The 22,074-nt window shown below is 50.1% G+C and overlaps 1 protein-coding gene across 1 annotated transcript in view; it reads right to left on the reverse strand.

The window, feature by feature from the left end:
- Positions 1–22,074, reverse strand: part of GALNT18 (polypeptide N-acetylgalactosaminyltransferase 18) — a 343,041-nt gene that overhangs the window by 173,727 nt on the left and 147,240 nt on the right. The window contains exon 2 of the mRNA XM_065944890.1: positions 4,391–4,583. Within this exon, the coding sequence (XP_065800962.1) occupies positions 4,391–4,583 (193 nt within the window). The remainder of the gene's footprint in view (positions 1–4,390; positions 4,584–22,074) is intronic.

Below are 22,074 nucleotides of genomic sequence, written 5' to 3' on the forward strand. Positions count from 1 at the left end.
GTTCATAATACATTTAGTTAACCAGGAACCACAAGTACTTTCCCAGATTGCCCCAGTTAAGAAGTATTTCCTCCTGTGTCTGTGCAGTTAGCATTTTTGATGCAGCAGCAGAATCATTACTCAGGGTGTTGATTTTACCCCTGTGTCCTGAGGCAACCGTCATGGAAGTCTCATCTTCCAAAGACCTCTGGGTCATCTCCACAGAGCCAAGATTCCAAACTAAAAACGCTCCCCTAGGAAGGGTGGGGCAAGGGGGCTGAATAGCATCCTAGAGACACAGACCTACGTAAAACACTGGGAACTTGATCAAGTTTCTTAACCTTGCAAATATTCAGCATTCTCCTATATAAAATGTGAATAATAATAACTACCCCATAGAGACAGGAGGATAAAAGTTAAAGGAGAAAGTAGACATTAATCTGTCTGCACAGTGCCTGGCACACAGGAAGGGCTGGTGAGCAGACAGTGGCTCTTGGTGTAAATCCTTGGCCCTGGGGAGGCAACCTCTAGATAATCCAGCGATCATGTCCCAGCTTCTCACCTGAAACTGCCCCGCTTCCCCGCCAGGACCAGATACATAACCTGTGGGGCTCAGTGCAGAAGGAAAACATGGTGGCCTTTGCTGAAAACTTACTAAGAATTTTAGCACAGCAACAGCAGAACACTAAACCAAGGGCAGGGCGCTTTTAGCCTTCTGAGGATCTTGTGTAAAAGGGACCCACTGTATAGTGTCCTGATACTAACCCTGCCACTGCAAGAAAGTCCTGCGCCTTCAAACAACACATATTAGTTATCTTCAATTCTGGAGGCCAGAAGTCTGACAGAGGTCTCACTGGGCTGAAGTCAAAGTGTCAGCAGAACTGCATTCCTTTCTGGAGGTTCCAGGTGATAACCTGTTAGACACTGTCCTTCCCTTTTTCAGTATCTACAGGTTGCCCCCATTCACAGCTCTTTTCCATCTTCAAAGCCAGCAGTGTCTGGCTGAGTCCTTCTCACATTGCCATTGCTCTGGCTTTCTCTTCCACATTTAAGTGCTCAGGGGTTACTCTGGTCTCATCCAGATCTCCTTATTCTAAAGCCAACTGATTAGCCACCTCAATTCCATCTGCAACCTTAATTCTCCTTTGCCATGTAATATACCATGTTCAAAGGTTCCAGAGATCAGGACGTGGACACCCTTGGGAGGCCATTACCTGCCTACCATACATGCTGCTCATGAGGCCAGTCCTGCTGAATCCCAAAGTTCAGAGATCCCAGAGGTCTGTCTAGCGGCTGCAGCATGAAGACCCTGTGACCCTCCAATCCATACACACAGATCTGGTGGCCACACTCATAGTGGTAACACCACAAACACCCACAGCCACCTTGGATGGACCGTAATCTGCTTCCAGGAGGATCCAGAGCCCCGGCTCCAGGCTGCATTCTTTCCCTGCTGTAATCCCGTCCTCTTTCCACTTCAATGTTCTTCTTTCCACGGAGTCTCCCCAACTCAGGACCCAAGACTCCTTTGGGGGCAGGTGTGCATGCTTCTGCCCCCATTGCTCCCACCAGGGGCTTCAGAAAATAGTCCAATCCCCTTTACCAGCCCCTTGTTCCCTGGTGGTTCAGACATAAAGAATCAGCCTGCAGTGCTGGAGACCCAGGTTCAATCCCTGGGTCAGAAAGGGAATGGCTACCCACTCCAATATTCCTGCCTGGAGAATTCCATAGACAGAGGAGCCTCTGGGCTGCAGTTCATGGAGAGTCAGACACAATTTAGCGACTAAACCACTACCACCACCAAGGAGGGGTTGAATCCCAAATTACAGCTGGGCAGTGACAAGTACAGATGACAGCTGGGGCTTGTGACTGGCACCTAAAGTGGAGCCAGTCTTTGGGGACTGAGCCCGTAACTTATGGGATCTGACACTAACTCTGGTAGGTAGCATCTAAAGCTAATTGAATCGTAGGGACACCCAGCTGGTGTCACAGAATTGGTCGATATGGGGGAAAAAACCCTCACATCTGGTGTCAAAGTGTCATGAGTAGGAGAGTAAAGTGTGCATCTCCTACTTACTCCAGAAGGTTAGTGTTAGACATCAAAGAGTTAATATAAATAAAGTGTGAAATGCTTTCCTGAAAACATGGCTCATGCTATATAAATGTTTGGCAGTGTAATTTGAAATAGGATGACAGTAAAGATATTGAAAAGATGTTTCTAAAATGCGTTAAACGGGATAAACAGGCAATGACCTTGTTACAAGGCAGTGATGTTTTCATGGAAATGAACAGACAAAGAGAGGCACTGTTTTACCCAAGCATGTGCTTGTTTCGAGTGGTCCACCAACAGCTCTCTAATCCTGGGTGTGTGTCTGCCACAGCAGCTGAAGTAGAGCTAGACAGAGCCTTCCAAGCCCATGTGCAAAGAGAAACCACTGTCCTTAGAGCCTCTGCACGAGCCCCTGCCGAGAGCAGGAAGGCTCAGCTCTGCCTTTTATCAGAGATTCTGTTTTACTGGCTATAAAAAGGGGTTGACAGAAGTCGCCTTGCCCACAGGGGAGGTGTGGAAGCTCCATAAACTGTAAAGTTCTGTGCAGAGGACAGGTCTTTCCATTATGATTACTGCTTCTCTCCAGTGGCTCAGGAGGAAACCACAGAATTCAGCTCACCTGGAATCCTTCAGAGACATCCCCCTCCGACCCTCGCTCCCGCACCTGCCGCCACCTTCTTAGCAAACTCGGGAAGTCCAGGCTGGGCTAATGCACTTCTTTCTGGGTGCACTTCTTTCAGGGTGGGCTTTCCAGGGAGCCCTGCACTTTGGAGAAAGGCCTCGAGGCCTCGTCTCTCCAGCCAGCAACTCCTGCTTCTCTCCCATGGAGACAGGAAGGACTGGTGTGCAGGGCACCTCTATCAGTGAGGGGTAGAAGGGCTGCAGAGTCAGTCAGCTCTCAGCATGCCTCCTGCACAGTCAAGGCCAGCCCAGCAGTGGGCTCAAGTCAAAGGCCCGGATTTGGCTTCTGGATACACTGGTTCAAGTCTTGGCTCAGTCCCTTATTCAACTGTGTGACGTCAGCCAGAACTCTTACTTTCTGCTCCTCAGCTACTTTGATGCTGAATGGGACTGTGCCAGCTGCCTGCCCACCTTCATGCAGGTTGGTGTGGTCCATATGGGAAGCACATCTCAACCAGTCAAGCCCATGTAAACACCAGTCATCATTACAGTCACGCTGCAATCGGCAAAATCTACCATTTCCCCTTATTTTGGGAAAAATGTGTATTGAGTTGCGCCTGAGGCCATAGCTTCTATGCTGGCCAAGATCATGGCTGAGGCCTCTGCAGAGTCCTGTGTGTGTGCTAAGTTGCTTCAGTCATGTCCGACTCTGCGGCCCTATAGACTGTAGCCCACCAGGCTCCTCTGTCCACAGGATTCTCCAGGCATGAGCACTGGACTGGGTTGCCATGCCCTCCTCCAGGGGATCTTCCTGACCCAGGGGTTGAACCCATGTCTCCTGCATTGCAGGTGGATTCTTTACTCATTGAGTCATCTGGGAAGCCCCCAAGTATTTTTTAAATAAACATATACTCTTTTTTCCCCTTGTAGATTCTCAGATGGTCTTTCATCACTAGAGCCCAGCCAGGTTCCCCTGGGACAAGAAAAACCATACCTAACTACAGGGCATACAGCAGAAGCTCAATAAACATCTATGAAACTGAACTGAACTCTCCTTTCCAAAGAACACATACTCCAAACCCAGAAGCAAGATCTTTCTTGAAAACTCCAGACACAAGCTAACTGTGGTTTGCAGCTTTAAGAAAATTTTAAAAATAAGTAGAAAGAGAGGAAGAGAAGGTGCAGAGGGGGGAGCTCACAAAAGTTAATGAGATTTTTTTCAGCTGTGGTACGTGTCCACATTTTTAATAATTAGGAGTAATAAAAATTCTAACTGAACCTTAAAGGAACATCTTTTGTAACAAATAGAGAAGTCAAGACAGACTTCTCTGTCGGGTGTAATGACTTGTTAGCCTTGGAAGATAGATGTACTTTAAGAAACTAATTTACAGAAAAAAATAATTGTTCATAAAAATGCAACTAATTGGGTTAAAATGACTTATTAACAGGAGTGCTAGATGATTCTTGCGCCCTTAAGGATTAAATTCGGCTATTAATCCTCAAAATGTCTTATTTCTAGTGGAAAAAAGCCTTCTCCCTGCTTAGCAGATGGAGAAACTGAGGCTGGAGGAGGAGGGGGAGAGTGACTTGCTTGATGCAGCCCGAGGAGGGAGGACCCTAAGCTAAAGCTGGGAAGAGATCGGGAGTCCGGATACCCAGCTGGGCTCTGTCCCCAGCACCACAAGGAGCCCGCCTCCCCACGGGCAGGTCGACAAGGGCCCGGCCACTGACGCTGCTCACCCACTGGGTCTGAGGTCAGGCAGGGGCCGGTCGAGGGGTAGGCGGTCACTGAGGTAGGCGTTGTAGCCGTAGTACTGGAACTGCTTCAGGGCCACACGCCGGCCTTCCGGGCTGAGCTCCTGGCCCCAGTGTGCAAACAGAGAGGAGTCTGTGAAGGGCTCAGCCTCTGCCTCCTCAGGTTTGGCGGGGGCCTCTGGAGAAAGAAGGCATAAGGAGACAGCAGGTCAGAGTACACTCTTGTATACGCCATGACAGCCCCTTACCCTTCCTCACCATTGCTTTGGATAAAACGATCTTAGCCCCAACTTTCGAGGCGGGGAGGAATAGAATCGTCATGCTCCCCCAAGTTCATTTATTCTTCCATACATCCATTCATCCACCCAACAACCACTAACACAACGGATATAGAAATACACCCAGCAGAGTCTGAGGGGAAGCCAATGGATGTGATCCTGACGCCCCATGGCTTTATGTCAGAACCTCCTCCTTTCCCAGTCTGCCTTCTCATCAGAGATGCTGGTCCCAGCCCTTGAATGGGGTTTCTGCTTCTCTTTCCCCATATCACACCCCTATCCCCTGCTAGTCCTAAACAGTTCCACACCCGGGTCCCCAAGCTAGGTGCCTGCTCCTTTGCCCAGTTCTTGCCGGTCTACTCTCTCTCCACTGTCTGGTCCTGCTGAGAGTTTCCTGGCCGCACCCTATTATATTCACCTAACTGCTAGGACCCTCGACCAGATTGCCTCCTGCAGCTTCAGGCTCTGGCCACCAGGATAGGGGCTTGCTGGCACAGGGGACAGGCAGGCCATCCCCAACCTCCCACACACTCTGGGCACTGCTCACTGGACCTCTGGTAGACTTTGGAGGGGCAATGCTCACACCAGGTCAAGAGAGTTCATGGTTCTCCTGGAAATTTCCAAGAAAGTGGAGGGGGTATTATTACCTATAAGAGCAGAGGCTTGGATTTATATAGACACGAATTCAAACAAATCTCTGCCCCACTATTCACTGGCGACATGACCATAAGCAAACACTCAACCTCTTGACGCCTTGATTTCCCCACCTGTAATGTGGAGATATTAATAATAATACCTACCCCTCATTCCTGAGATCTGTGAGGATTACATGCAATAATGTACATAAAACACTTGTCTCAGAGTAAGTTCACAATAAATGCGACTCAGGATTGCTATAGCAAGGGCAGCCTGGCGGGCCAAGTCCCTCTTTTACAGGGATAATGAGTAGGTCTTGCCAGGACACAGGCTGACTGGTCGGGACTATGGAGCTCATTCCAAGGGAGAGGTAGTCAGGCCCACCATTTAAGGTCAGCAATCAGAGAAATTGGTTAGGGATGCTAGGCCACTGGACTGGCCTTTCATGTTCATAAACATGATGTAAGTAAGAGATGGAGCCTGGAATGAGACAGGGACCAGGAGGAAGCAGAAGAGGGTTCAGAACAGGAGAGGCAGGCTTAAGACACTTTCCAAAGTCCCTTTAGCTATCTACATGGAGCCAGTAGGTGCAAACACACCTATGTCAGGTAACTTAAAGGTACAGTCTGGAGACAGGCAAAGGGCTAGAGCCCCTTGGTCTTCAAGGCTGAAGAGGTCAGAGCTGCATACCACAGCTCTTACCACCACCTCCTCCTGAGAGATTCTTGGAAGAGTCCATTTGGGAAGAGGAGGAGGCTTGAGAATAAGACAAGGGGCCCTTCCAGCACCCAGGACACTCCTATCACAGAAGGGGTGCTCCTGGGGGAGGACGCCCCATCACTGGAGGTACACAAAGGATGTCATGGACATAGGGGGCTGTCATAGCTCCTTGCAAATTAGATAGCGAATGATTCTGAAAACAGAGTGAGCACACCAATGCCAGAGACTTGAGTCAGGGAGACACCAAAACTCGTGTACATGGAGCTAGGACTCACAGGTGCTGGGTGAACCTGTGTGAGCACCTCTGCTTTTCGGGGGCCATGTCCTGGGCACATACTCACACTGGAGATCCATGTAACCGCTGGGATGACCATCACAGCTAGCGCTTGCTGAGTGCTTCCCATGAGTCAGGCTCTGCCACAAGCATTTTTCACATACCAACTCATTTCCCCCTACAGGGTGGGGACTGCCACTGTCACCATTCTAGAGATAGTGAACATGAGGCACACAGAGGGTAAGAACCTTGACCCAGTTCACTTAGAAGGAAGAGAAGTAGCAGAGATGCAATCTGAGGTAGTCTGTCCCCCAAGGCAGTGGTCTTAACCATTAGCTGCACTGCCTCTACAGAGCAAAGGGCTGGATACAGGTCAATTCCAAAGATGAACATTGCCTGTCATTTCAGTTACCAATTTTCCTTAAAGATGCAGAAGGAAACTCAGATATATTAAAGATATTAGGACATTTAAAGGAGTAAGATGCAAGCTACATGTGCATTTCCATGACAAAGCAAGAACTTTTGGGACTGTGGTGCTACTCAAAGCTCTATCCCAGAGCTCAGGCTGCCCTTGGCCCCTCGACTTGGTGTATTTGAAAGGAAATAGAGGGCTCACCTGATCTTGAAGGTCCTTGTTATTTCCTAAAAGATGGATGATTCATTCGTTTGGATTCAGGAGTAGTAAAAATCTAAATGAGTGAACCAACTGAATCATACATATAATATTTAACACAAATGGAGTTTTACTGCTCTTACATACCTAAATGGATATTATCAAGTAAAATCAGGCCATTTAATGAAAAAATTATGATTCACAATTAGACCGGTATTGCATAAAAATGGATTATATTAAACTCCTGGGTCCCAACACGTGCTTTTGCCTTTTTATTCAGTATGGGTACAAAGGACAACAAATTTGATAGCAGTGGGTTCTGAACGATGAGTCAGGTGCAGGACAGGGGGAAGAGGAGGTATATTTGGTGAATTTCTGCCTGAGCCAAGCAATAGTGCTGGCTGACGTCTTTACCCAAGGTTATCTCTGTCATGCTCACAGGCTGGATCCCATGAGGGCAGGAGGACATCTATCTTGTTCTCTGCTATATCTTTGGCTCCCAGCAGAGTATGTGGCTCTTACAAGGAGATCAGTCCATCATTTCAAAACAAATCAGTTAATAAGTACCCCGTAGTGGTTCGTTACTAGACATGAGGAAACCAAAGATGAAGAAGTTGATTGACTAATCTGAGGTCACCCAGCTTGTCAGGGGCATTGACGCTTTCCTCTATACCACCAAGTGGCAAACTATGGTCTGAGGGCCAAATCTGGCCCACCATCTTTTACATAAGTAAAGCTTTATTGTAACACATGATATTTACTTGCTCTATATTTAGCTCTAGTGCTTTAGGACAACAAAGGCAGGGTATGACAGAGATCCACGTGGCTTGAAAAGTGGAAAAGATGTACTTTCTGGCCCTCTAAGAAAAAGTATGCTGACCCCTGCTCTACACCTCCCATTTGACATCTCGTAGGTAAAGAGGACTTGCCTCTGCTAATCCATTCACTTTGTTTCCTTAGGGGCACTGGCTGTAGAGACAGAATGTATACTCCAGCTCTGCCGTTCACCAGATTAGCTTAGCTGCACCTCAGTTCCTCATCTGGAAAGTGGAATGGGTACTAATAGTACCTTCTTATTAGACTATTGGTGCATATTCAATGAGAAGGCCCATGTGAGCTTAGCATGGTGCCCAGCACATAATCAACGTTAGCACAGGGAGCGTAGTGGCTAAGGACACACATCGCCCCGCAGCCCGCCGGGGTGCTCCTCCACTGACCCTTCTTGAGCTCAGATGAGGAAGATGGATAGCCCTGCCCTGAGGTCCCAGCTCTGGAAGACGCTGCGGCTGTGTAGCCCCAGATGGAGGGCACCCATGTCGACAGAGTGGCCTCCCCTTAACCAGTCCTAGACTCAACCCCCTGCTCTCTCCAGTAAGAAAGCAGACCTATAAGAAGGACCACGTCTGACACAGGGTGACAAAGAGGCCCCACGGAAGTGCCTGGGCTGGGTCCTCCGCAGGGGTCCGGAGTGTCCAGACACATCTGGTGAGGCGGGAGACCCACAGACATCTCTCACCCAAAGATCAGGTGTCCCCGAGGGGCAGACATGGGCTGTGGCCCCTGCTGGGGTTCACTCTTGACTCATGGAGGGGGTGACCTCAGAGATGAGTATATTCAGGGGGCCGAGGGCCCCCACGGGAGAGCTCATTCATGGCACAAATGAGGACACAAGGAACCCAGCCGGGCGCTGAGCCAGTGTTCGGAGGGTTCTGAGCACAGCACGGGGGCCGTGGCCCAGCCCACTCCTCACCCCGCCCTGAGCTCGTCTGGGTCCTAGGGAACACTGAAGGGCCCGTTCACTAGACAGTCACACACGGGGCACAAGCAGCACCCGTGTAACGCCCGGGCAGGGGAGCTGGTCCTCGGCCTCCTCTGCCTCACCATGAGCAACCACGTGCTGTGGGCCGCAGGGGGGCCCCAGTGGGGCCGACTCATTGGGGACTCACTGGAGACTCATTGGTCGAGGGTGCAGTGCCACGCTCTGCCCCTCTCTGCTCATGACCTCCCCATAGCCAATGGGCCTTCTCGGCCTCCGGACAGATGGTTCTAACAGAGTAAAAACTAGAGAATAAGAATTGGAGCTGCCAGGACCTCAGCAGGCCTGGGACGGCCAGTGAATGGGGAAGGAAGAACCACAACACAAACTGCAAGTCTGAAAGGCTGGATTTGCCATAATGTGATTTGGAAATAGTTTCTGAACCTTCAAGCACATATGCCAAAGTGCCACTTGCCAACCATCACCAACGGTTCTGTCCAAAGCGGCCAAGTACCACTAAAAAATTATTTGAGGTCCAATGAGGAGGGGACTACAGGCTAATCTTGGGTGTTTACTGCAAACCTTGCCCCTGAAGCTGATCCCCTCATACACTGTACCCCAAGACCAGGCCATCACAGCGGCTGCGTGATGTAGGTTCTATCATTCCCATCACAGATGAGAGGTGACTGCAGCTCGGAGACAGGAAAGAGCTTGATGCTGAAACTGTACTCCTGACCACAGTCCGGCCTCCATGTTGTGGGAGAGATACACTGTCTGGCCTGAGGACTGGAGGCACTTCAGGCCCTGGGAGGTGGCTGAAGTTGGTCTGCACTGGTTCACAGCAGCTGTTAACCCACTGCAATACCTTCAAAGCGCACTGGTAAACATCTGCTTCCCCGAGGCCCTCGATGGGGCCCTCTTAACCCAGCTGCTCTGGCCCTTTTCTTGGAATGATCCAGATCTTTCTATCAGCCAGCAGCTGAAAGGTGTATGCCTGCCCTGTTCCCCACCCCACCCCACCCCAGGATCGTGCTTCATGCTGTGATCAGCATTTACGCCAACTGGTTAGTGCCTGTGCCTTGCTAGTTAAGTACAGTTTGACTATTACTTGCTTCAGCCCTTCCTAGGAGGCCCCAATTATGGGTTTCTGGAGACCTTTCACTCAGCTCATCCGTTCCCCATGTTAGTGCCCAGGCCTCATCACGCATGACCTATTTTCCAGAAAGTTCTGCCAGTGATCACAGAAGGCATCCAGGAAATGCCACGATATGGTCCCAGAGATAGGCCCACAGAGCCTGACAGCAGCCCACTAATGAGAGCGGAGAATTGCAGATCCAGGTCCTGACAGCCTCCATGCTAATTCACAGAGACAGGCGGGAAGTGGGGCAGGAAAGCAGCTTGCGAAGCTCCAAGCAATGAATGCACCCGAGGCTGCAGCTCTGAGCCTGAGCCCTACCTAGCTCGCCAGCCAGGCACGAGGAGGCCATCTGGAGACCCAGTCAAGGCCTGTGAGGCCTCTAAAGCCGCTGATGTTGAAAGCGGGAGGAATACCTGTGTGAGAAGGGCTGCTTCAGGGAGCAGCCTGAGTGAAGGCTCTCCCAGCCGCCTCTGCCCGTCTGGGTGGTGCCAAGACTGCACAATGGAGTAGAAAGAAAATGGGTCTTGGAGTGAAGCAGACATGCCGTGCTGCCCAGCCCCTCCCATTTCTGATGGCCTGTCCTCTCTAGGACCGCGTTCCTGGGGATCCCTGTCTTTTGAAGCTGAGCCATTTTGTCCACTCCCACCACGCCCTTCAGTGGAAACTCTGAGGCCGGAGGAGCTGCAGAAGAGGCTGTAGCCCAGACCTCTCCCTGAGCCCGACTCTGCTCTTTGGACTTTAAGATGAACCTTAAAAGAGCAACAGAAGGGGTCACGTTGCATGATCACTGCTGGAAGTCAAAGTGATTTGGGGCTGGACAGTGGCACTGGCCAAGCTCTGCTGGGGCACAGACTGAGCCACCTGGGACGAGGCCCATGTGGCTAAGGACCAGTTAACCAGCTGCCCGAGCTGGGCTGGGTGCTCGCTGGGAGTGGCAGCTCTGCTTCTGATCACTCCATATGGGCACCTTCAGGAATATTTCCCCAAGAAAGCAGTGGAGCCCTCTTTTTTCTTTGTCTTTTTTATGGTTTTCCTCAGCCTCCTACATGCCCCTCTTCAAGGCAGAGTTAAAAAGACTTTGAGGGTGGGTGGCGAGAGGGCCTGCCTTCTGCCCTGCAGCCAGTCCTATAGCCTGCTATTTCGGTTTCTGCCCTCAGGCCATGCTCAGAGCTGAAGCTTTGGTGTTTGGTGGTGAGATCCAGAAGCCCAGGGACAGGGAGGCAGGGAGGAAGCAGGACAGGCAGGCCAATGTCCCAGGTAATTGCCTGCCGTGTACACTGGGGCCCTATGCCTAAAGGACATCTGGGGGACAGGTACAGACGGCCCTGTCGCCTTGCCCCGCCATCCTCCCGGAGTGTCCTGGGGGCCCCTTCTCCCGCTCTCCTAGGTCTGTACTTCATTTTCTCTGGATTAGATCCACAGCCCAGCCCTTCAAGTCTGCATTTCCTTGGTTGTAGAACAGGAAGAGACAGCGGTGGGGGGAGCCACTGTGAAGTCGGCTTTTGGAGGGATGAAGGCTAAGCATGAAATAATGGAGCCGGCAGTGCTGAATATTCAGATAAGAATTCTTAAAGCAGTTTCCTTTCCTTCCACTCCTTTTATTTTTTTTAACAGCTTTATTAGGGTGTAATTTACATACCATAAAATTCACCTGTTTCAAAAGTACAGTTAAGTGATTTCTAGAAAACTTTCCTTCCATTCTTGAGATGTCTTGTTGTATGCTTTATTTGGGGTTAAAAAGAAAAGGGCTAATTGAATATCCAGAAATGTACGTTGCTGGTGTTCAGTATCACCTGCTGGCTGGCTCCCTGCTGATGATAAAGGACCATTGTTCCCACTTAAACAGCCTGATGCCTGGGCCTCGCCCAAGAAGCCCGGAAGCCCAGGAAGCATCTTCAGAGCCTCAGAGACAGTCCATGGGAGCAATACTGATGAGGCAAGATTCACACCTCTGCACATGGGGTGGTTCACCCCAGAACAGCAGCAGCTAGTCCCGACTGTTTCTGCCTGCCCTCGGCAGTGCCACCTCCACACTCCAGGATGTGTGTCCTCCCCACTTCTCCTGCAACACCCAGCCCTGGATCCAAAGTGGTGCCCCAGGGCCTGTCCTAGCCAGAGGGAGGCACCGAGATCCTGCGGAAAACAGGTGGTCCTGAGAGGCAGGAAGCCTCAGTCCACCCTCCCCTCCAACAATGGGCAAATACCCGTTTCCTGCCCTGTGAGATGGACCCAGTGTTTGGGTTCTACTGGGGAGAAAAAGGAGGACTTGCGCACATCACCATGACGCTTTTCTTACTCCTTGAAAAGGAAGACATCAGGCCTCCACTTGTACTTGGGCTCCCAAGGGGAGATCTTCAGGTTTTTAAAAACATCCTTTAATGTGCTAAGAGTCCTAATAATATGGAAGCAAAGTACTGTGTTGAGTTGAGGGTCTCCCCTCCTCTCCACTTCTAGAGATACAGTACAACATGAGCTGAAGGTCTTTTGCCCCCACAATTAGGCTTTATTTTCCAGGAATCCTAAGAATGGCTAAGAGAAAGAAGTGGGATCTGGCAGGAAAGAGCTTGGAGATAATCAGAAGCAAGGAGCTCTGACAGTCTCAGGCCTCACACCATTAGAAGCCTCTGCAGAGGACTTTATCCACTGTGGAAAAGACACAGGGGGAGAGCTTCCTCTGACACCTGGAGAGCACTGCGGGAAAGGGGAGCGGCTTCCACAGAAGGCCTCCTGACCAGGCAGGGCCAGGCTTGCATGGTGAAGGACAGCCTCCTACAGGGGGTCCAGAGTCAGCTCTGCCCTAGACAGGCTGTGGGACCTTCGTCAATCTCCCTGAACCTCAGCTGGCTTGTCTGATGCGGATAATAAAACCTCTCACTAACTGTGAAGATAAGGCGAGCTGGTGGCATCAGTATAGTGCTTAGCAAACTGTCAGACTCCTGATCAGTGGATTTGTTTCCTGTTGCTGCCATAACAAATGTCCACAAATTTAGTGACTTTATGCTAATGTATTATCTTGCAGTTCTGGAGGTCAAGGGTCTGATAGTGTCTCTCTAGGATAAAATCAAGGTATTGGCAGGGCTGTGTTCCTTTCTGCATGTCCTAGAGGACAATTCTTGAATCCTTGAATCCTCCATTTCAGCTTCTAGAGGCCATCTGCTGTCCTTGGCCCATGATCCTCTTATTTCATGGCCAATGCCAACAACAGTGGGTTAAATTCCTCTCACGTGGCATCCCTCTGACTTCTGATCCCCTTTGACACTTTCAAGGACCCCATGATTACATTGGGCCCACCTGGATGATCCCGGACACTTCTTATTTTAAGGTCAATTAATGAGCACCCTTAATTCCATCTGCAACCTTAACTCCCCATTGCCATATCAGGTAACATTCACAAACTCCAGAGATTGGGATGTACTTATCTTTGTGGAGGGGCACTCATTATTCTGCCTTACCTAGTAAGAGTTCCATCATTGTGGGTTTTGCTCTTCATAAAGGTGTGACTCTAACACTCGGCTCTCAGGGTTGGAACCCTGAGAGGCAAAGGAATGACAGCTCACATTTGTTGCGAGCTGACCACGTGCCAGCTCTCAGCATAGCGGTTGTCTCCTCCCTGCCGTGGCTCAGGGGCTGCACGAGGGGCCACATATCCAGGAAAACAGGGCAGGGCTGCCAGTCAGGCTCTCCAAAGGGGGCGGGTGCACATGAGGGCAGCAGGTGGCTGGGAGCCTCGTCCCCGACCCTGAAGCCACCCCGACCCTGCCTCCCTCATGCACCAGCTACTGAACAACAAACAAGAGCCCAGGAGGTGCCAGGCATGTGCCGAGGCCTCTGCCCTTCTGCCTCCTGCTTCTTCCCCACTAGCTCGGACTGAACCATCTTCACCTCCAACTGGCTCCTCACTGCCGGCCCTGCCTCCGCTGCTGTGCTTTGAATTTGTGAATTTGGCTACCCTAAACTCTGGCTTTCAAAACTCCCTGAAGCTGCAGTTCTATTGTTCTGGGAGTTTTCTCATCTGGGAATCTGAGAAATTGCATACTGGCAGATACCTCAAACCATCTGTGTTAGATTTCATGGTAGTCATCAGAAGCAGTATGATGTAATGAGAGGGTTGGCAGACTCTTTCTGTAAAGGACCAGTAGTGAGTATTTTAGGTTTTCAGGTCACGAGGTCTTGGTTATAACTACTCCACTCTGCCCTGGTCTCTTGAAAGCAGTCATAGATCATATGTAAATGAGTGGGTGTGGCCTTGTTCCAGAAAGAGTATTTCTAGAGCAGGCAGCAGGTCAGCTCTGGCCCCTGGGCTGCAGTTTGCTGACCCCTGGTGCAGCGGCAGCACAGACTGGCTCCTGGCTGCTGCATCTACTAGGCCAGGTCATAACTGCTCTCTGCCTCAGTTTCCTCACTAGTAAATAGGATAACAATAAATAGGATAACAACCTCGTAGGGTAGTAGTGAGAAACGAAGGAGGGAACCTGTGTCCAGACTCAGAGCACTGCCTGGCAGCTTGTGAGCTGGGTGAGTGTTAGCTAGGATCTGCCTGCCCGTCAAGAGCATCCACCTCCAAGACACTGGCTATGCCACACCTCTCAGCCTCACCGCATGAGGGTCCACTCTTACTCTCCTAGTACGGGCCTCACAGCACACTACTCGAGCCCACCTAATTCAGCCCCAGGTGGGAAGGACCAAGGTAGTTATGATCCTGGGTGTTCAAGTCACTGAGAACAGGACCCTGGGCAAGGCCAGAATAGAGGACAGAGGAATCAGGCCTGCCCCCCTGGGAGGGGCTGGGAAGGATATGAGAAGGTTGCAATTCAGGGAGTGTGACGGGTCCTAACTAGAAACTAGAGAATGAATCAGGGGTCTAGGGAGAAGCCCTAGTCATTTCATTCTGGGTTGACATGGCAGACAAGGAAGAGGAACTCGTCTGACTCCAGATACTGTGATGGCCTCTGGCAGGCAGACAAATCTCACACCAGCTTCCTTGTCAGCCTGGGACCACCATGCCCTCTACCCCCTACGGGGTGGGCTCTGGACCTGGGTATGGCTGAGCTCACAGCTGAGACAGCCTGGCAGGTAGGGATAGCCCGAGCTCAGTGTGTGCATCCATGCTCATGGAAATGGAAACGGACCTGATTAGAAATTATGCAGAATAAAAGCAGCCATTAAAGGTCCAAGTTTTTATGTTCTGAGCCAACCACATAAAGAACATGTGAAAAACTCATTTTAGGGAGTGACAAATGTACGTACCTTAGGAACGAGGATTTATAGGTGCCATTATGTGCTACTTTAAAATAACCCTTTAAACCTAGAATTCTACCTAGGAGATATAATGAACTCTGAAGCACATATCATCATTTTTTTTTTTCCTGAGAGCTGACAGCCTGGAGCTGAGCACCCAGACTTCTACTAAATATACACCTCATCATTCACACATAAAACACAGTGTTTCCACACATCAATTCTTGGGATGAACTAATTGGTGACCCTGTTGACGTTAAAGTGGCATGTTTCTCCTGGCACAAATACGCAGATGGGAACAGCTGGGCTCGACAGGGAGAAAGAAATGTGCTCCTTTGCAGCAAGATGGTCTACAACCCGGACCAGCTTCAGACCGTCTGCAACAGCTGCAGCTCCTAGGTGTGGGACAGGCTACAGGAGAGTCCTTGCTTTAGGAAACCTGCAGCCTGAAGTAAGCTGGGAAGAGTGTCCCTGTCCTCTGTAATATCACTTTACCCTCTTCTCTCTGGTCTCAGCCTTTCTGGAAGCCTGTGGGTTTCCAGTGTCTTTCTTCTGGTCTTAAAGGGGCAGCCGTGTGCTGTCTGGCAGTGGCTCCCCTGCATGAATGAACATCAAACTTACCCAGAGGGCTTGTTGCATCATGGCTCATGCTGGGCCCTGCCCCCAGGGTTTCTGATGTAGCAGCAGGTCTGGGGTGGGACCTGAGAATGTGCATTTCTAACAAATTCCCAGGGGATGCTGAAGCTGCTGGAGAGGCCCCACTCTGAGAACCAGGCTGTAGAGGTGACGGGAGTCATAGACTTCCTTCCAGCCCTGACTCTGCAACTTATTCATCCTGTGAATGGGCAAGTCCCTCCCTCTCTTCAGGTCTTAGTTTTCTCTTGGGTAAACTTACTGGGGTGGGATGCAATGACCTCTAAGACTTTCACGCGATTCTAAGATAGTTCAGCTCACATGGGAATTGGTGAAGCAGAATGTTCAATGATATCCTTAGGTCTCTAGTTCAGATTTTTTATTTTATAAATAAACTAAGGTTCAGAGAGGTTAAATGACTTGCCCGAGGTCACACAGCTCACTAGCAGCTAATTCTTGGACCATGTAAGTAGATCAAGCCTCTGAGTGCCCTCATATCCTTCTCAGGGCACCTTCTACTACCCTCGAGGATTTCTGCAAAGTGGTGCTGGGGACAGACAACCTGCTGGACCCTCAAGTCTACCCAGTACCTCTGAGGCTGCCAAACCCCAGAGCCAGAGCCTGGGACAGATCAGCAGCTCCTCCCTCAGGCACCCCTCACCAAGGCTGGATCTGCAGATGCACCTGCAGCCTATATGTCAGGTTGGCAGGGAGGTGAGAGGAGCACTGCAGGTGTGGAGGGAGAGGATATTAGTCACCAGAGCCCAGGACTATTAACCAGGCTCCCAGAGGAGAGCAGGCTTCCTGTTTTGCTCAGTTATCACCAGCTGTATCCCCATCCAGGGGTGCACGTATGCACATACACACACACACACACACACACACACACACACACACACAGTCACAGCAGCCTACAAAGGCTCGTTCTGAAAACAGATTTCTCTAGTCCCAAGAGGCTGCTCACCGCATGTTGGAAGACCATTAAAAATGTGTCGTTTCAAAGATGAGAGAAGAACACTTGTAAAAACAAACTTGCATGAAGAAATATTAAGGGGTTGCATTCTGGTTCAACAGCCACATTTGCATCTTTAAGTGCAGTTGCCAGAGGAGAAGGATCCATAGGACCCAGGGCCAGGGTGGGTGTGCTCACGGGCTCCTGGGTGCCCGGGCTGTGGGGGCCCCAGGGCCAAGTACCACCACTCCCAGCAGCTGTTGCCTCCCTGGACATCTTTTCATGGTTGCTTTGAGTCGTAAATCTCCCAGCCCTGGCAGCCAAGGCTGTATTTCAGTGACGAGAAGTGGATTTGTCCTTCAAAAAAAGTTAACAAACAGGCCCTCCCAACCCCAGGCTCCTGCAAGACCAGGGAAGGCTTTGAATTCATGTCAAAGAAGCCATCAAAGGAAATAGGCTGTTTCAAACAAAATCCATTTCTCAAGCATGACAGTAAAAATATTTATCACATGAAAGATGTGAAAAATTTTATGATGTCTCAACGTTCTGTATTATGGATGCAGCGTGTGTCCGGCAGAATGTGTGCAAAAAAAAAAAAAAAAACCATCATGCCTGTGATTTTGAAAGGGGGAAAAAAAATTAGACCTTTCCATCTGGTAAATTCTTAATTTACCAACCCCGTCGTGCTACATGGGCACCTGAGGCAGAGGAAGGAGGTGGGCTCGGCTCTGAGACAGATAAAAGAAGCAAGGGCTTCAGACAAAGAAAGTCTGCATGTCCAGACACAGTGAATAGAGGTCCCACCCTTATCTATCTCTGTCAGCCGGGGGCCTTGGAGAGCATCCAAGCTCCTGCTGCATGCACAGGGTCAGACAAGGCCACTACACTGAACCTCAGGATTACCAACAGGGTCCGAACTTCCTTCAGGGACTTCCATGATCATGAGCGCTTGCTGTTCTAATGGATTTTCAAAGTGCATGACAAAGCCTGTTCTTTCACCCAGAAAGGATCACAGGGGTGGGGAGGCGCGGGGGTGGGGGGCAAGCCAGCCTTTCTGGGAGGCCCAAGTTTCTCAGTCTCAGATCTGAGGATGAAAGCTCTGCTCAGAAAACCAAGGATGCCCAGCTTCTACCTCCATGCCACACCTCACGGTTGGTGGGTTACCAGAGAGGGCACCGGGATGCACAGCCTCTAACGGATCCATGAGCATATCCTTCTCTTCAAGAAGGAGACGCACCCAACTCTAATGCCCTTTCCTCTTGATGGGTGGCCTAAAAAGAAGCCCCCTGGTGGGACACAGGGGCTTGGCCTACCTTTTCTAGGTACCCACAGAGAGGTGGAAATTAAACACTAGGCATTTGGAGGTACAAATGAAAGTTAATTCAGTTAATCAGCACACTGCATTGAGATGCAACCATGCAGAGACAGCCTGGTCTGGCAGGGAAGCACAGGACCTCCAAGCCACACAGTTGGGAGTTTGGCTTCCCTCTTCATTAGCTGTGTGACCTGGTATGAGCACTTAACCTCTCTGTGCCTTGGTTTCCTAATGTGGTAAATTGGGGATAATCATCCTACCTGCTTCCTCGTGGGGACTAAATAAATTACTGAGATAGCCTCTCACATTCTGTGTGCTATATGATCACTGGTGAAGGTTGCTATAGTTATGGGCAGGTACTATGCTGGGTGCTGGGATAGAGCTAGGAGCGAACAGTGGGGAGTTTATGAGGTGGCTGCTCACTGTTTTCTTACCTCTCCCACCAGAGGCAGGTATGCAGAGTAACTGAGAACAGCGAGGGATAGGGAAGGCTCCTATACCTTCCCTCATGGGACAGGAGGACCCAGAGCCCGCTGGTATCCTGCAGTGAGGTACCTTGGGTGTCCGAGGAAGGTCAGGCTCTGCTCCCTGCTCCTCACTCCATTCCTGCTAGGGTGAGGAGAGTAAGGGAAGCTGGGGAAGCCACACGGGAGTAGGGGGGCCCAGTGCCAACATGTGAGAGCCTCTGCATCAGGACGGATCCGTCTGGCTGGGGAGCGGGGTGGGAGGCAGCGGCTTTTCCTGCCAGGTTGGTCTGTCACATGTGCAGCCCAGGGCCGAGGACACAGCGATTCCCTTCCGAGGGGGCTGTCACTCTGCGGGAGACCGCACGGATTCCTCATAGCACGGGAGCTGATCCTCCAGGCTGCCCTCTGCTCATGACCCAGTGGGCGGGCATCTTAGCCACACAACCCAAGACAACCCGGAGAGTGAGGCTGAGAGGTATGGCTCAGGCGGGGTCCTGAAGGCAGACTCCACAAACTAGAGAGAACTGGAGGTGACAAGCCCCTCCATTGTTGGGGGTCACGAAGAGGAGGCCCCCAGACCCCTCACACACATACACCACTTGTCTTGGATAAGATATACCACAGTTAGCATCCTGGACCGTGGTCTTGAGCAAGGTCAGTGCCATATTAACCTTTCCTTCTGCCAGGCCCCAGTAGGAAGAACAGAATTGATGGATGTGTGGGGGTGCTGGACTCTCCTGAGGTGAGGGGCTCACCCTGCCCGGAAGTCCTGCCTCTGAGCCCTTATCTCCCTGCATTCCTTGACAGAGCACAGCTGAGCACAGTAGGTCAGAAAGTTCCCAGATGCAGACACGGGGCAGTCAGAGCCTGAAGGACCATCCATCCAGGACCACAGGAACCATCCATCCAGACCACTGTTCTTGGCCTCTTTTACTATAACTCACTATATTTATGTCTAGTAGTACACGCAAACACACATAAGGGAAACCATAATTTACAAACCAGTCTTTAGCCTTACTATATGTGACTAACTCTGGTATATTCTATTTTATGCTACAATATTTTGTTAAGAACAAATGTTGGGGGCTTCCCTGGTGGTCTGGTGGTTAAGAATACATCTGCCAATGCAGGGGAACGCAGGTCTGACCCCTGGTTCGGGAAGATTCCAGGTACCTCGGGGCAACTAAGCCCATGTGCCACAACTACTGTGCCTGCACAGCCTGGAGCCTGTGCTCTGCAACCAGAGAAGCCAGCACAGTGAGAAGTTTGTGCATCACAACAGAAAAGTAGCCCCCACTCCCCACAAATAGAAAAAGCCCGCACACAGCAACGAAGACCTAGCGGTGTATCAAAAAAAAAAAAAAAAAAAAAAGAACAAATGTTGGTTATGAACTAGGAAATTGATTCCATAACCTACTAATGGGTTGTGACCAGTATTTTGTAGAACAATGATCTAGATCAATGGATTGCAACCTTTTATAAATCAATGTCTCCTTTTCATAAATATTAAAAATTCTGACTTTCCTTTCATATTCCTTGAAATTTGAAAATAAATGATCACAATTGAAAACAAAAATAACGGCCATTTTGGAATACTTTTTCAAAGTATAAATGCCACCTCACTACTTTCCCAAGACTTTGATATAGAATCCCCCATGGGAGAGAAGATGCCCTCCCCGCAATTAATCTAGCTAAGAGTGGTTTTCAAGAGCTTCCTTGGACCCCCCTTGGGGAAAGTGGACCCTCTGTTGGGGGGAGGGGAGGCCTGAGGTCCCTTTACCATAATGCTTTGAGTCCTAAATTCCTAGAATTTTGCATAGAAAACTCTTGAAAGAAAGGGTCATTGGCTAAAAAAAAAAAATGGTTGGAACCTCACAGGCTCATGTGTTCACCTGTCTCATTTCCCTGGGGAGAGGAAGAGGCAAAACCATTTACTCCATTAGAAAGATTCAGAGATTTGCTGAAGGGAACACAGAGGCCAGAAGTGAGAGGGAGGCAGGAGAGGACCTGAGACCTGATCTGTGGTTACACCACCTTGAACGCACCCCATCTCACCTGATCTCGGAAGTGGGGCCTGGGCAGGGTGTTCTGAGGCCTTCAAACTGTTACAAAAAGGCCCAGCAGTAAGGACACGCACAATGAAGGGACCCAATTCCCTGGCTTTGAGTTTGATTTCTAGAAGACTCAGGCTGGAAAAAAATTAACTGGGAGTCAGAAGCCCTGCTTAACAGCTACATGTGGCTGTGATTAATAAAAGATGGAAAATAAACTGACCATCTCTGAATGGGGGCTGTGTGTCTGGAGGAGAATATCTTCCTAACCTGGGATCCAGGAGGAAGGGAGCTCTTGATGATGAGAAGACAGGCACCCCTGTTGAGCATGGGGGTGGTGGGCAGTGGGGGAGAAGGCTCTGCTGGCTCTTCCACTAACATACAGAAGTCGATGCCAAGTGTCAGGCTCGTGGCAACCACTATCAGGTGCTGCTCCCCAGGTTGTCCTCCACCATTTGATAATCGGAACAGCCCCAGGATGGGCTGGTTCCAGCTGCAGCTGTTGCCCTCTGCTCCTTCAGAGGGACTTTTCTGACCCAGAGCCAGGAGCGGCAATGCCGTGGAGGTTCTCTCCTGGACTCCCTCAAGATCCTTTGAACACAGCAGAGGCTGCCGTGCCTATCTGATGGCCAACCAGAGGCGTCAAAGGGAACCACTCGGTGTCCTGGAGTGAGCCCAGGTCCAGGCCATAAATGTCTCCGAGGGTTGGAGCCGGCCCAGAAGACACTCAAACACACTCACACACAGAGCACAGACGGGTGCTGTCCCCGAGTCTGTGGCTTCCCCGAGTTCCCAGCCCTGGCTGCACACCAGTGCCAATTGGGGAGCAAACAACAACAAAACTATAAATGCACAGGTCCACCCCAGACTGGCCTGTTCAAATCCTCTGCAGGTAGGGATTCAGGTATCCTTTTAGTTTTGTTTCATTTTTTAATCTCTCCAGGTGATTTCAATACACAGCCGATTTAGAAGCACTAGGTTGGGGAACAATTCCCAAACTTAGGGTGTACACAAAGTACATGGAAAGTCTGGGGAAAAGACAAATTCAGTCCAAGATGGTCCACCCCTCAAGATTCTAGAGTAGATTTGGTTTAGTGGCTCAATTGTGTCCCACTTCTGATTCCCCATTGACTATAGCCTGATTGGCTCCTCTGTCCATGCAATTTTCCAAACAAGAATACTAGAACAGGTTGCCATTTCCTTCTCCAGGGGATCTTCATAACCCAGGGATTGAACCCGAGTCTCCTGCAATGCAGATGAATGCTTTACTGGGGAGCCACCGGGGAAGCCAAGCAGGTTTGGGACAGGGTAATTACTAACAAGTCCTAAGAAATGAGCGCCTCCCTATCAACAGAACTTTATATCAATTCAAACCATTGCACATTTCAAATGACAAAGCAATCCTTAGTGTTTCATCCCCTTAACAAATACTGTAATCCTTTTATATCCCGTAAGTGTTTATTGGACAAATACTATGCCGTCTCTCAGATAGAGCGTTGTGGTATCATTACCCTCTTTCAAACAGCCTTCTGGAAGTTTAATAACTGATGGCGCCAGATCTATTTTCCTCATCTGAGCATCATGATGCCTCATTTTCC

The sequence above is a fragment of the Muntiacus reevesi genome, chromosome 9 (genome assembly GCF_963930625.1).
Source record: "Muntiacus reevesi chromosome 9, mMunRee1.1, whole genome shotgun sequence".
Classification (NCBI taxonomy): Eukaryota; Metazoa; Chordata; class Mammalia; order Artiodactyla; family Cervidae; genus Muntiacus; species Muntiacus reevesi.